This window comes from Euleptes europaea, chromosome 7 (assembly GCF_029931775.1).
Source record: "Euleptes europaea isolate rEulEur1 chromosome 7, rEulEur1.hap1, whole genome shotgun sequence".
NCBI classification, from domain to species: domain Eukaryota; kingdom Metazoa; phylum Chordata; class Lepidosauria; order Squamata; family Sphaerodactylidae; genus Euleptes; species Euleptes europaea.
In genome coordinates this window covers 78425824-78439492 of record NC_079318.1, presented here as the reverse complement: position 1 = coordinate 78439492, position 13669 = coordinate 78425824, and the positions used below count along the sequence as shown (strand labels likewise).

General features: G+C 49.0%; 1 protein-coding gene across 1 annotated transcript; it reads left to right on the top strand.

Moving 5' to 3' along the window:
- The first annotated feature begins 924 nt into the window (after positions 1-924).
- On the top strand, positions 925-13135 carry CGREF1 (cell growth regulator with EF-hand domain 1). The gene is made up of 7 exons (XM_056853415.1): positions 925-937; positions 2281-2472; positions 3350-3449; positions 4266-4337; positions 5113-5183; positions 10364-10488; positions 12773-13135. The coding sequence occupies exons 1-7, from the start codon at positions 925-927 to the stop codon at positions 13133-13135; spliced, it is 936 nt and encodes a 311-aa protein (XP_056709393.1).
- Positions 13136-13669: the final 534 nt, after the last annotated feature.

Below are 13669 nucleotides of genomic sequence, written 5' to 3'. Positions count from 1 at the left end.
CCGCCACCATCAACGGTATGCATATTAGTGCTTCCCATTTTCCTGCCATCCACATATCTCAGTATACATGAAAAGAACCGGAGTCTATGTTTTAAGGCACTGGTTCCCAACCAGGGGTCCGCGAGAACTAAATTAAGGTCCATGAAACAAAGTTATAAACCCATAATAAATTAATATTTTCAATTAAAAGTTCTCTATTATAAATATATATTCAAATATTATTCTAAGTTTAATGTTTAACTAACAGTTGTGATTAAAGTTTATTTTCAAATTCTCAGAATTTTTATTTTGAACCTTGGGGTCCCTGCACCGAACAAAAAAGTCCTAGTGGTCCCTGGTCAAAAAAAGGTTGGGAACCACTGTTTTAAGGGGTCAAGGGTTTCAATGTTGTTTATAACTAGAAACTACTTTATAACTAGGACACTATGCTGAACCTGAGTTGCTGGACACCAGAGCTCTTGCAAGGGACTTTCACACATGCCTGCCTGGTAGCATCAATCCAATAGCCTCAGGGCTGAGGAATCACTTCTCATCACCTCCTTCCCTTATGCCCTCTCACCATTACTGAAATCTTTGTGGAAAACAAGGCAAAGGGAAATTTTATTCCTTTATTTTGTGGCATTCATATCCCATCTTTCTCCCCAATAGGGACCCAAAGCTGCTCACATCATTCTCCCCTCCTCCATTTTATCTTCACAACAACCCTGTGAGGTAGGCTAGGTTGAGAGTGCGCAACTGGTTTAAGGTCACCCAGTGAGCTTCCATGGCAAAGTGGGGATTCAAATCTGGGACTCTCAGTGTTGGACTAGGAATCGGGAGAATCAGGTTGAGCCAGCACCACACTCTCAGCCTAAGCTACCTCACAGGGTTGTTGCGAGGATAAAATGGAGGAGGGGAGAATTATGTAAGGCACCTTGTGTCCCCATGGAGGATAAAGGTGGGCTATAAATGAAGTAACTAAATAAATAACTGCCCTGACCTGGATGGCCCAGGCTAGCCTGATCTCGTCAGATCTCAGAAGCTAAGCAGGGTCAGCCCTGGTTAGTATTTGGATGGGAGACCACCAAGGAATACCAGGGCTGCTGTGCAGAGGAAGGCACTGGCAAAACCACCTCTGTTAGTCTCTTGCCATGAAAACCCCCCAAAAAGGGGTCGCCATAAGTCGGCCGTGACTTGACGGCACTTCACACACACACAAATAAATAACCACTATACAACACTGCCTCTTAAAAAAAAAAGAAGACAGGAAAATTATTTTAATTTTTAAAAAAATCAGTTTTGTATCAAAAACATGTAATCCAAATCCCAGCGTGTTACGGTCATCTTCTTTAGGGGAATGTTTGAGATCAAACACATATAAACACTCCTCGGGGTACAGAGCACTTGAATCTCTTGCTTCGATTTTTGCTGGCTGCCTGTCTGAGGGCCACATCTCCAGTGGGGAGGGGTTCAAAGGCAGAGGATGGAACCGAAAGGAGACAGCTGCCACTGCCCAAGGCCATCTGAGGAGATCTGTGGAAGCCAAAACCTCACGCCGGCACTAGAGCACTCCCCTAAGCAAGCCAAAAAGGAGCTTAAAAAAAAAAAACCCAAACACAAAACTGATTTTGTAGTCTGCTTTGGTTAGGGATTCCCTGTGGGGCTGTTGTGCACACTTTGGGCTGGTTCTCATGAGACGAAGGGGGGAAAGGAGCCCCCTCCGCCCCCAGCTGTGAGAGTCATGCTTCTCTCTGAATGTCAGAGTCATACTTCTCTCTGTTCCCCGGTGTTACGCTTTATGGAGTCACGCTTATTTCTGTACAAGTGTATGTAATGGTTTTATCCCTTGACATGCCAGGCTCTTGACATGAGTTAGGCCCATTTCCGTGCAAGCGTTATCCGTTCGTTTTATTGCTCTGAACGATGCAAGCTGTCCCCGCTCCTTCCTCCCCGCTCTGCTCTGACCTTGAGCTTCCAGCAGGCAACTCAGTATTCTGGCCTGCTCACTCCCTCCATCCTGCCAGGCACCGTTATCTCCTGATCCCCAGGCCTTTTGGGTTTGCACCTGGGATGACCACGCTTAAAGTCACGCTTTGCAGTTCGGTTCCCCATTAGCAGCTTCGAAACCGTGGGCTGCTTATGCTGGATCCTGCGGCTCCTGAATAAACATTGACCTGCCTGTCTGAGCGAGGGACTTTTTTGGGATTGCCGAGGTTGGCCGGAGAACCTCCCGCCAGCTCTTGGGCGTCGCCTGCAGAAAGCCCCAGGTTCGATCCCACCCCCCACCCCCTTGTGCTGCAGACTGGAAAGAACTGGGAGAAACAAAGGCCGGGGAGAGCCTCTGCAGGGAGCTTTTCCAGACCCGCGGCCAGAGGGCGGGGGGATCTAGGAAGGGGGCTGGGGAGGCGGAGGGAGGGAGGGAGGCGGCAGCTGGCGCGGCGGGTTCCCCCACCCTCGTCGATCCGCGAGCCGAGCGGAGGCGGCTGCAGGCGGGTGCGCGGCGGGCCGGGGGCTGCGCCGCACTGCAGTGCTGGGAGGGTCTGGCTGGCTGTGGGGCGGGGGGCTGTCAGCTGCTGCACGTGCGCGCGGGGATCGGGGCCGGCCAGGGCGGGAGGCGGCCGGCGGGAGGTGGTGGTTGGCGGGCGGAGGGGCGTTGGGGTGGGGGAGAGGGGCGCAGGGCTCCCGGGGGCCTGGCGGCGGAATGAATGGGCAGGAGCCCGGGGCTCCCTGAGCGCCTCCTCGCTGCTTGGCGAAGAGTGACTGGGACGCCGCGTGGCTCAGTGGCAGAGCATCTCCTTGACATGCAGACGGCCCCAGGTTCAATCCCCGGCCGGACCGGGCAAGGAGGGGATGGGAAAGACCCCTGCCTGAGACCCTGGAGAGCCGCTGCCGGTCTGAGTAGACAATAGTGGCTTGGATGGACCGAGGGTCTGGTTCAGTAGAAGGCAGCTTCCATGTGTTCGTGTGTAGCTTTGGGGTCACTGTGGCCAGGCAGCTTGCCTGTGTGTCTGGGGGGGGGGGTCCATCACCCTTGTGACTTCTGGCTGACCACTGTTGGAAACAGAACGCAGGGTGGACCAGAAAGACACCTGATAAGTAGCCCACTGTTTTGTGTGCCCCACTGGTCTCTTTGCTTTTGCGCACCTTTTTATTTCTTTACATCTTACATTTTTGCCGCAACGGAGACCCTGGGCAATTTACAACATCCCTCCCTGACTTTGTTTTGCTGCCACTAAAGGTGTGAAGCGTGCCATGATGTACCCATACTGCTGGAGTAATAATGGCACATCTCTCGCCCGCTAGAGGGCTCCCTGCTGTGCCGACCCCATACTGGGCATTCACTGATGCCAGCCCTTCCTTTCCCTCCTAGGCTACTCCCTGAATGGTGCCAGGATGAAGGAGATTCTTTTAGCTGCTCTGCTGCTTGTTCTGCCAGTCAGCTGGGCAGCGCCAAAGGATGGCAGTAAGAGGTACCAGGGAGGGAAACAAGGAGGGGAAGGGACCGGGAACTGCCTTTCTAAACCAGGGATGCTGGAGGTAACAGGGTCCTATCACGCCCAATAGGTGGGCAGGGTGGGTGGGTGTGGCACCTTTTGGGTCTTGCCCCATTTAAATTGCTCACAAGAGCACCCCCCCCTCCCCCAGGAGTGGACTGCGAAGTGAAAACAGCTCTGGAGCAAGTCACTACACCACACTGGGGAGCCAGCATGGTATAGTGGTTAAGAGCGGTGGTTGGGAGTGGTGGACTCTGATCTGGAGAACCGGGTTTGATTCCCCACTCCTCCACATGAGCGGCAGATGCTAATCTGGTCAACTGGGTTAGATTCCCCACTCCTACACATGAAACCAGATGGGTGACCTTGGGCTAGTCACAGCTCTCTCAGCCCCACCTACCTCACAGGGTGTCTGTTGTGGGGCGGGGAAGCGAAGGTGATTGTAGGCCGGTTTGATTCTTCCTTAAGTGGTAGAGAAATTTGGCATATAAAAACCAACTCTTCTTCTTCAAGCTGAGCCGTTGCGTTTGTTAGCTCACCCGCTAAGTGGTTGTGTTCATTAGCTCACCCTCTTCCCAGATTCGAAGCAGTGGAGGAGGAGGGGGGGTCAGTGCCAGCTGCCATTGTCAATGAAGGGGCTGAGCTGAGTGGCCCCTGAGCAATTGGCAGTACTGCTGGGGGGGTCGGTTCTGCTTGTGCCTGGTTGCCAGTGGGCCACCGGGAAATTTCACTGTAAGTTAAGTGGCCAGCCTGCCCCCTGACCTTCCCCCACTCCGTCTTTATGCTTTCTAGGCCAGAGACCCTCAGTGATTCAAAGGATCATCCCATCCTCAACCCTCTGCATCCAGGGAAGGAGAATGTGAGGTGAGTGCTTGTCCCATGCGTTCGTGTACACACACACACACACACACACACAAACGCACACTTGCCCATACCAGGTTTCCAGGTTCCTAAGCCTTGTTCAGCATCACCTTTTTGACTAGAGGGGAGAGCAGAGATGCAGGGGAAGAGATGGAGATTGATAGGTAAAAATTCCCTCCCGTCCTGCTCTGATTACCACAAATTCACGCCCCTGTCTTTAAGTGGCATAACTAAACTGTGAGTTTGAAGTACAGAACCTCCCTCCAACCTCCAAGATGAGCCGTTCAGCTCTGATTCCTCACCAAGACCAAGCGGAAAAGACACCCTCTTCCCAGCCCAAGAGCAAACCGGAAGTTCCCAGCTTGGTGGTCACTCAGTGCATAACTAGCAAGATGCCGGCTGCAGAGCATGTTTTCAGGGCTTGGATTCAGCCCATGCGCACCACTGTACATGTGCAGAGTGTCGTTTCCTTACTGCTGAGTGATGATGGTGGTGAACCTTGCATACATATGGGATTTGAGCGTAAAGTTTCCAGTGTGTTGTTCTCATTCCAGGCAAACCTGAGTCCTGAGATCCTCCCCCCCCCCCGAAATTTATCAGGCTACACAAGGCCCTTTCTCAGCGTATTCCTGGCAACTGGGTGCATTGCTCAGACCTGAAGGCTAAGTGCTAGGCCCCTTCCTGTGATACCTTTTCATTCCAGTCCCTATCATCCTTTACCTGTGCTCTGGATTGTCCCAGCCCAGGCTGTGCCAATCGGTGGTTCCATTTGTCATAGGATGCTCCAAGACTACTTGAAGAATGTTGGTCAGGTCGAGAAGGATGCTGCTGCCATGACAAGGGAACAGGGTAAGAACCACACTCCTATTTGATGCCAGTGTCTGGCGGTAGGTGGCAGCTCTTGATCTCATATCTAAAGGTTCTGCCGTCTGGTTGGTTGCTCTGAGCTGGGGCAGGATAGGTGGGTTTTCTGCCCCACTGCATGGTGTTGTTTTGAGTGGATCGGTAGTCAGGAAATACCAAATCTGGGATGTTCTCCCTTACCTCTCTAGTTCCACTTATGTTCTAGGTAACAGAGAGATACGTAGAATATAACTGAATTAACTTTACTGAATGACATGAGAAAAAGTGGAATGCACCAACATTCAGAATCAAGAATTCCAAATCAACAGCAGAAATAGTTTCTGGTGGAATTTAAAAAATGCAGACAGAATAACAACAGAGTGTAGAGGTGTGTAGAAACTGCATGTTAGCTGTACCATTCCATTAATGGAAACCCCCCAAAGCAACATTATAGAGTACGTACATACCATAATTAGGACCTACTAAAGCAATGAGTAAGCTTTTGATTTCCCTAGAACTCTTCTTCAGTCTGGTTGTTAAGCAAAAACGAGAACACAAAGGAGGAAAAGGAGGGGGAAATATTACTGAACATAATGGAGGATATATGATGCAGGTTTAATTAAGTTAGTCCGTGCTGGGAGCAGAAAAGATTTCCGATCTCACAAAAGTTTGCTAGGCCAATATTGCCTGAGAACATCTTTCACTCCCTTCCACTGGTGGGGGGGTTGTTTTGCACAATACCCAGCCTAAACATAAGGAGTTTTGTGTCCCCTTAAAAATTAACAGATTTACTGTGGTGTAAGCTAGAGCTTACTTCATCGGGCATACAAAGGGAAACGCCAGTGGGCAGTGTGTGTATGTGTATATATGGAGAGCCAGCGTGTAGTTAAGAGTGGTGGCTTGGAGCGGTGGAGTCTGATCTGGAGAACCAGGTTTGATTCCCCACTCCTCCACATGAGCCGCAGAGGCTAATCTGGTGAAGTGGATTTGTTTCTTCACTCCTACGCATGAAGCCGGCTGGGTGACCTTGGGCTAGTCACAGTTCTGCTAAGAGCTCTCTCAGCCCCACCTGTCTCACCGGGTGTCTGTTGTGGGAGGGGAAGGAAAGGTGATTGTAAGTGGTAGAGAAAGTCGGCATATAAAAACCAATTCGTCTTGTTCTTGTTCTTCCAGTATATATACACAATGGAGTAGAAAAGCCATAATGCTGAGGTATAATCTGTGACTTTTTTTTGCTGTCAAGTCACAGCTGGCAACCTCGTAGGGTTTTCAAGACGAGATGTTCAGAGGTGGTTTGCCGTTGCCTGCCTCCATGCCATGACCCTGGTCTCATTCAAATACTAGCCAGGGTCAGGGCTGAGAGTGTGTGACTGGCCCAAACAAACTTCCATGGCACGAGTGGGGATTTGGACCTGGGTTTCTCAGATCCGAGTCTGACACCTTTACCACTACACCACACTGGCTGTCATACATTTTTTGAGTTTCGTATAGAAATGTCAAAGTACAGTGACCATTCAGAATAACTGTAAATGCTGCTGACATAATCTATGTAGATACACGGGGTAATTTAACAACTGTAGTTGACTCAGAACAGTGTCATGCCTATTTAAGGCCAGGTTAATACAATTAAACATATTGTTCAGTTCTACTTCAGCCATTTCATGCTGGAGTCGCTCTTTGAAGTAGAACAATGGTGACATCCAGCTGGAGGAATAGCAACTGAGATCTTGCAAGCTCCCTCTTGACTTTGTGATGTTTTACTTAATCCTGATAAAGATATCATCTGACTGCACACGCTGCACAGAAATATATTGTATTGATTTATTTAGAGAATTGATATGCTGACTCTCCAGAGACCTGCTTGAGGCAGCTCTCAAAACAAAAATAATACAATAAAATAAAAAAACTACAACATAAAAGTTACCTATATTAAAACAAGACCTTAAAAACACGTCAGAGGTATAAAGTCAGGATAAAACAAACATTGAGCAACCTAAAGTGATGTTCATAAAAGAGTCCTCAGGCTACAAGCAGACCATGATAAAAAGCTTTAAAATATGGAAACCCTCAATTAAAAGCCTGAGTGAAAAGAAAAATGTTTTGGCTTGGCACTTAAAGGACTGTAAGGAAAGGTATTTCAAAGGTGAGGTGCCACCACTGAAAAAGCCTTGTCACTGGTTAGCATCTTCCTCACATCTGCAGCTTGAAGGCAAGAGAACAAGGCTTGGGAAGAGGATCTTAAGTGGTGGGCTGTACAGTACCTGAGGAGGCAGAGAGCATGTACGTACATCATGATAAAAATCAGGAAGCAAATTAAAAAGAGTTCAGATATTTTTTTCAGATATTGAAGGGGACAATCAGTGTACTCAGTCAGTTTAGACTGGCATGACCCTGCATGGGATTGTACTGAAGATCTCTTTGATTCAGCTGGCTAGGCTGAAGGTGTGATTCTTACCACCCTAACTCCATCCAGATCCTCTACAGAGACAGAGGGCCTTGATCTAAAGCAGACTCCCGCTCTTCTAAAGCGAAATCATTCTCATAAAGATGAAGTTGGAAAAGGCATTTTTAATAGCTGGTAGCAATGATTCCATGTTAAAAGATGTCTGTTCCTCCCTTGCCTTGACACGTGGACTGATTTTGACGTGGCCCATCACTCTGTCCAGCCTGCAGCCTTGTGGTCAGCTTTGGCCAATAGAATCCAGGCATAAAATTACATAGTTGTAACCCAGACCTAAAATAAGAAACTAGCTGGCTGCTGCTTACAATGCCTTGCCCTGTTGGAGGCTGAGGATGCTGCTGCACACCCAGCTGGCAGGCAACACATTATTTTGCTCCCCCTTCCCCTAGGGTTGTCTTTAGAGTGGTTTAATGGTAACCCAAAGGACAATTCTTCTCAGTCTGGTGAGAGGGGGGGATCTCTCTCTCTCAACGTTGTTTGCAAGGATTTCCCAGTTATGGCAAGCAGCGCAACTTAGCAGAGGTCGTCCCACAGGAGCAGACCCTGTGCAGACACATTGGGTTGCATCCCATGGAAAACCTCCATGTGCTCAACAGTCCTTGAACCTTTTCTGGGTGTGCAAGACATATACAACACGAGCTGTTTCTTCTGATACAATTTGAAAAGCAAATTGAACCTTGCAAAGCATGTATTGCACATTTGGTTGTTCCTGGAAGTGCTGTGTGTTGGAGGGACCCATGGGCTACTGCTTGTGCAAGCAGAATGGTGCTGAGTACATTTTCCTTTCCATTTGCACATCGCTGAAAGTAACCCATAGAACCCAGGCACTGCAAGCCCCTCGCATACCACCCGGCTGCCTGCATTCAGCCTCAGCATCCAGTTTTACAGCCAGATGTGCGTGCGTGCTTCCCAGCCCCAGCCCAAGAGAGTCCTCTCTGCACTTGACCTATCATGAAGTTTGGTGGCCACATTGCTAAACTGACCTGGATTTGTTCCCTTTACCCAGTGGGCCCCTTTGTGATGCATGGGGAAAACAGCTCCTTTCCATTAAAGTGTAATGGTTCGGCTATTGTAATCTCATGGCAGTCTCTGCGGGCAGCCCAGTCCATGTTTCCACTGCACATCAGCAGCAACAGGGATCTGCCTAGTTCCCTAGCAAAGCTCCTTTCCCTCCAGCGCTTCCTCAGCTGCAAGCTTTGTACAGGCGAGTTACAGGCAGGAGGCAGAAAACCAACCGTTTCAAAAGAAAATGGTTCCAATGTGTGGACCCCAAGAAGAGAAATACAGTGCAATTCTGTGTAGATTTCAATGGCCTTTGACCAGAATAACTCTGCTAATCTATTCCATACATGAGTTAAAAGAATGCAGTTTTTATTGTGGAAATTGATAATGATATTCAGCCCTTACAGAGCACTTTCAGTGTTCAGAGCACTTCAAACACATTATTTTGTGGTAACCTTTAAAACAGCCCTGCAAGGCAGGCCAGTATTAAGATTGCCATATTACAGATGGGAGTAGGGGTGGTGAGGTTAACACAGGGTGGCTTGCATAAGGACACCACCTATAGTGCAATCCCAAGCAACTCTGTTTAGGATTGCACTGTTAGTGAATTTACAGCGGAGGCAAGAATGGAACCAGACGCACTTCCGTTTATTTTGTTAGCCACCACGGTACACCAGTGTGTAAATTCTACAACAGGAGTGCATGTTGTGTCTCTTCTCTGAAATGTCAAAATTGTGTCAGTAGAGCAGCATAAGCAATAGTTAAATTGTGGAACTCCCTGCCCTAAAATGTGGTGATGGCTGCCAGCTTGGAGGGCTTTAACAGGGGAGTGGACATATTCATGGAGGAAAGGGGTATTCATGGCTATTAGTTAGAATGGATACTAGCCATGCTGCATACCTGTTCTCTCTAGTAACAGAGGAGCATGCCTATTATTTTGGGTGCGGTGGAACACAGGCAGGATGGTGCTGCTGCACTCATCTTGTTTGTGGCTTCCTAGAGGCACCTGGTTGGCCACTTTGTGAACAGACTGCTGGACTTGATGGGCCTTGGTCTGATCCAGCAGGGCCTTTCTGATGTTCTTAATGCTTGCAAACTGCATTGTATTTTTTCCGGGGTGTGTGTCAGTATTACTCTCCTCAGCTCCGCAGTAGCGAAAGGCAGGGTAATAACCATGTCTGGTGGGTGCTGGGATGGTGGTGGGGCAGTCTGGAGAATGTGAAGCCAGGAGGTTGAAGGCACTTGGTGAAGGAAGGAGAGGCAGATTGCAAGCAGTGGGCAGTAAGAAGAGATGCTGAGCCCCACTCAGGGATGAAGCAGACTGGGTCACTTTGGGCTAGTCCCTTTCTGTCAGCTTCACCTACCTTGTAGGGTTGTTGTGAAAATAAAGTGGAGGAAGAGGAACCATATGTGTAGTCCTAAACTCCTTGGAGAAAGGGTGAGATTAAAATGGGATGAAAGAATGAGGGGGTTATTTATGTATTTTCATTAATGGTTCACCTTTCTCACTGGGGCTCAAGTCAGATTACAAGTATGGTATGATATGTGTGTTGAGCCAGAAGGAAGCATCATTACTTGTAATCTGCCTTGCTTCCCAGTGAGAAAGGTGGACTGTAGATTAAAATCCATCACCGTCATCCTCATTCCCACAGTGGGTCCCCGATCGCTTTCCTTTTGGCTGACGCAATCTCTGGCTGACACAGTCTTCTCCCCACATTTGCAGCTCTCTTGCTCCTCTTTGCTCTTCATGACTATGACAAGAGTGGCCGACTGGATGGCCTTGAATTCATGCGGTTGCTTAGTGAGCTGGCAGCAGAACAGGCCAAAAGGCAGCCCATGCCTGACCTGGTAGGTGCGGTTTCATTCCTTGGCCTTCTTTGTGTCAGGTGCTTTGGCACCGCTGCCAGCCCTAGGAGAAATACAAACTCTGCCATCCTGTCCTGTTGTCACTTGCATCCCCTTGTTATAGGGTTGCCAACCTCCAGGTGGTGGCTGGAGATCTACTATTACAACTGATGTCCAGGCGATAGAAATCAGTTCCCCCGGAGAAAATGGCGGCTTTGGCAATTGGACTCTATGGCATTGATGTCCCTCCCCTCTTCAATCCCTGCCTTCTTTAGACTCCACCCCCAAAATCTCTAGGCATTTCCCAACCTGGAGCTGGCAACCCTACCTTGTTAGGAGGTAAGCTCTAGATCCCGTTTCTTGTTACACCCTGAGGCCGCCACTCCTGGCTCTCCATCATGACTCTCAAGAGCAAGGGGCTCCCAACCCTATGGAACCTGCTAGTGCTCTGGAGGCAGTGGCTACCACAAAAAAATGGCTGACATGTAGGGGAAGTTGGAACCATCGGCAAAATGGCTATCATGGGGACTCGGGCCAGCCACAGAATGGCTACCCCTGAGTAAATCACAAAATGTTGAAATGTTTCACAAAATGTTAGGCGGTACCAAGGCGAGCATCTTCCTATGATGGACGCAGCTGTTTCAAGCCATTAGGTATTCCTCAGGGGACTGTCACAAAACACAACATGTAAGTCATTATACTATACTGCATTCACATGCAATTAAAAAAATCACTGTATAGAAATAATTCAAGAACACAATGTTTAGTATTATTTTTTATTTCATGTGAAGGCAGCAAAGTTTTATTAAAGGTAAAGGTCCCCTTTGCAAGCACCTGGTCATTCCTGACCCATGGGGTGATGTCACATCCCAACGTTTTCTAGGCAGACTTTGTTTGCGGGGTGGTTTGCCAGTGCCTTCCCCAGTCATCTTCCCTTTACCCCCAGCAAGCTGGATCCTCATTTTACCGACCTTGGAGGGATGGGAGGCTGAGTCGACCTTGAGCTGGCTACCTAAAACCGACTTCCGTCGGGATCGAACTCAGGTCGTGAGCAGAGTTTGGACTGCAGTACTGCAGCTTACACTCTGCACCACGGGGCTCTTAAAGTTTTATTACTAACATGTTTTTGTGACAGTCCCCTGATGAAGCACTAACTGCTCAAAACATTTGAATAAAATCTTTTGTCTCCCGCTCTTGCTGTTTTTCATTTTTCTCCTCCTCAGTGGAACTCCCTGGAGTTTCAGGGATGGTTACAGTGAGGCCTGGAGTAGACACGCCACATGGACCGCACCACTTCAGACTGCAGGTGGAAGATCACACTTCAGCATCTTTCCCTTTGTTTAAAAACTCCTGGCAAATAGAAAACCGGCACAGCAAACAAAAAAGAGACGGTTGAGCCTTTCTCTCTGCTGGACTGGTTTTCATAGTTTCCTTTCATCTGAAGGCACCTTCAAATCCACCCGCAGTCTGGAGTGGAAGAGTCTCCTCTACTGCCTCAGGGCTCTGTCACTTCATTCTTGGGGCATGTGTGACTCAGGAAGCTCAAGGATTTGGGGCTGCATGAAGATCTCCCTTGGGAAGACTGATATGCTTGAGCCATCTGGACCTCTTTGGCTTCTATGCCTCTCATGTACAATCCATTCAAGCTCTCTGCTCGTGGCCCAGTCATGAGACCAGAACAGGTATTGGGGAGTCCCTTCCACCTCAAACCCCGGTTGCCACAGGTTTCTTATAAAAAGGGCAAGAATATTACAAGACCTCACCCATGGTATTCCTGGCTGCCAACCGTTTATTTTAAATCACCCAGAAGGTGGGCTCAGCTGGACCTTCAAGTGAAGTAACCACTCTGCGTTGAGGCCCAAGTCTCTTTTTTGACACTGTATGCCTAAAGACTATGATGCTCCACTGACTTTATCCTCAGTGTCCCATTTGTTTTGCCCTTCAAGACACCTAATTGGCTGCTGTGTGAAACAGCATGCTGGACTAGATGGACCACTGGTCTGATCCAGCAGAGCTTGTCACAGGACTTCACATATTACATTTATTGTTACGGCCATTGGGACTTCACATATCCTGTTGAAAATTTTGGTATTTTAAGTCTCAGAGGGAAGATGCAGAGTTGAGTATATTTAGAAGGCACCCAAGGCATCTGTTAGGTATAGTTTAAATTAATTCCATTATTTTAATAAGTCTACAGAAGTGCAAATAAAGCTCCATAAAAGAGGCCGTGGGTGTTTCTTTGTTAATAACAGAAGTGTTGGCTTGACCTCTCCATCTCCCTCTGCAGGTGGTGCTGATGGTAGACAGTATCCTGGAGACACAGGACTTGAACCAGGACGGGTTGCTGGAGCCCTCCGAGCTGTTTCTTGGCCCCTGGCAAGATCAGGTCCCAGCACTGATTGCTGCCCCCAGTGGAGAAGACGGGGCAGTGTTGTGGGCCCCTCTGGAGTCAGACGGACAAAGTGTGGGGCTCTCAGATCTCCTGGTCCAGCAAAGTACAGCAGAGCCCCCATCTGCCCCAGAGACTTTTCAGGAGCAGGGAGTCATGGAGGCCCCTGCAGCACAAATGCATCCAGGGGATCCTGGCCAGGAAGCGCCGCTGGACACACAGGAAGAAGGGGCTGAGATGCCTCCTGCTCCCAGAAACTGATACATACTCTGCTCAGGAGAGGAAGGAGCCTGGTGGTTGGCTTGGCCTTACAGACAGAGGGATGGAATTATCCCAGAGCAGTTTCCTAGAAGGGGCTGCAGGTAGGTGGTGAGCCAGAACTGAGAAATCCCGCCCCAGTCTCCCATTTTACTCCCTTCCAGCCAGTTCGGTCTTGCTACTGCTTCCTGTTGCACCCGCGTCCCTGGAACCACCCAGATCTCTCACCCTTTCGGTCATCAGTGCATTCCGCAGCTCTCGAGCTCTGCACACAAATCCTCGCTCCCCTTGCCTGGTCCAAATATCATCCCGTTCAAAACGGCAACTGAGAATCCCAAACATACCATCCCCGGGATGGATTGATCAGCTTAGCCTGGATCAGAAACCTAGGAGCAGACCTTGGTATCCTTCATAGAACACCTCTTTGCAGAGAAGACTTTATCCCTCTCTCTGGGTACCAAGCAAGTCGCTCTGGGGGCTGCAATGCCAGTGGTGCTCTCCTCCCCCAACTGCTGCCCCCCTGTGGCAAGTAGGCAA

Bases quoted from the DNA above. Each gene is read 5' to 3' on its own strand.
- CGREF1 (XM_056853415.1), top strand. The intron at 4,338-5,112 runs GTGAGTGCTTGT...CATTTGTCATAG, and splicing joins CCAGGGAAGGAGAATGTGAG to GATGCTCCAAGACTACTTGA. The intron at 5,184-10,363 runs GTAAGAACCACA...CCACATTTGCAG, and splicing joins TGCCATGACAAGGGAACAGG to CTCTCTTGCTCCTCTTTGCT.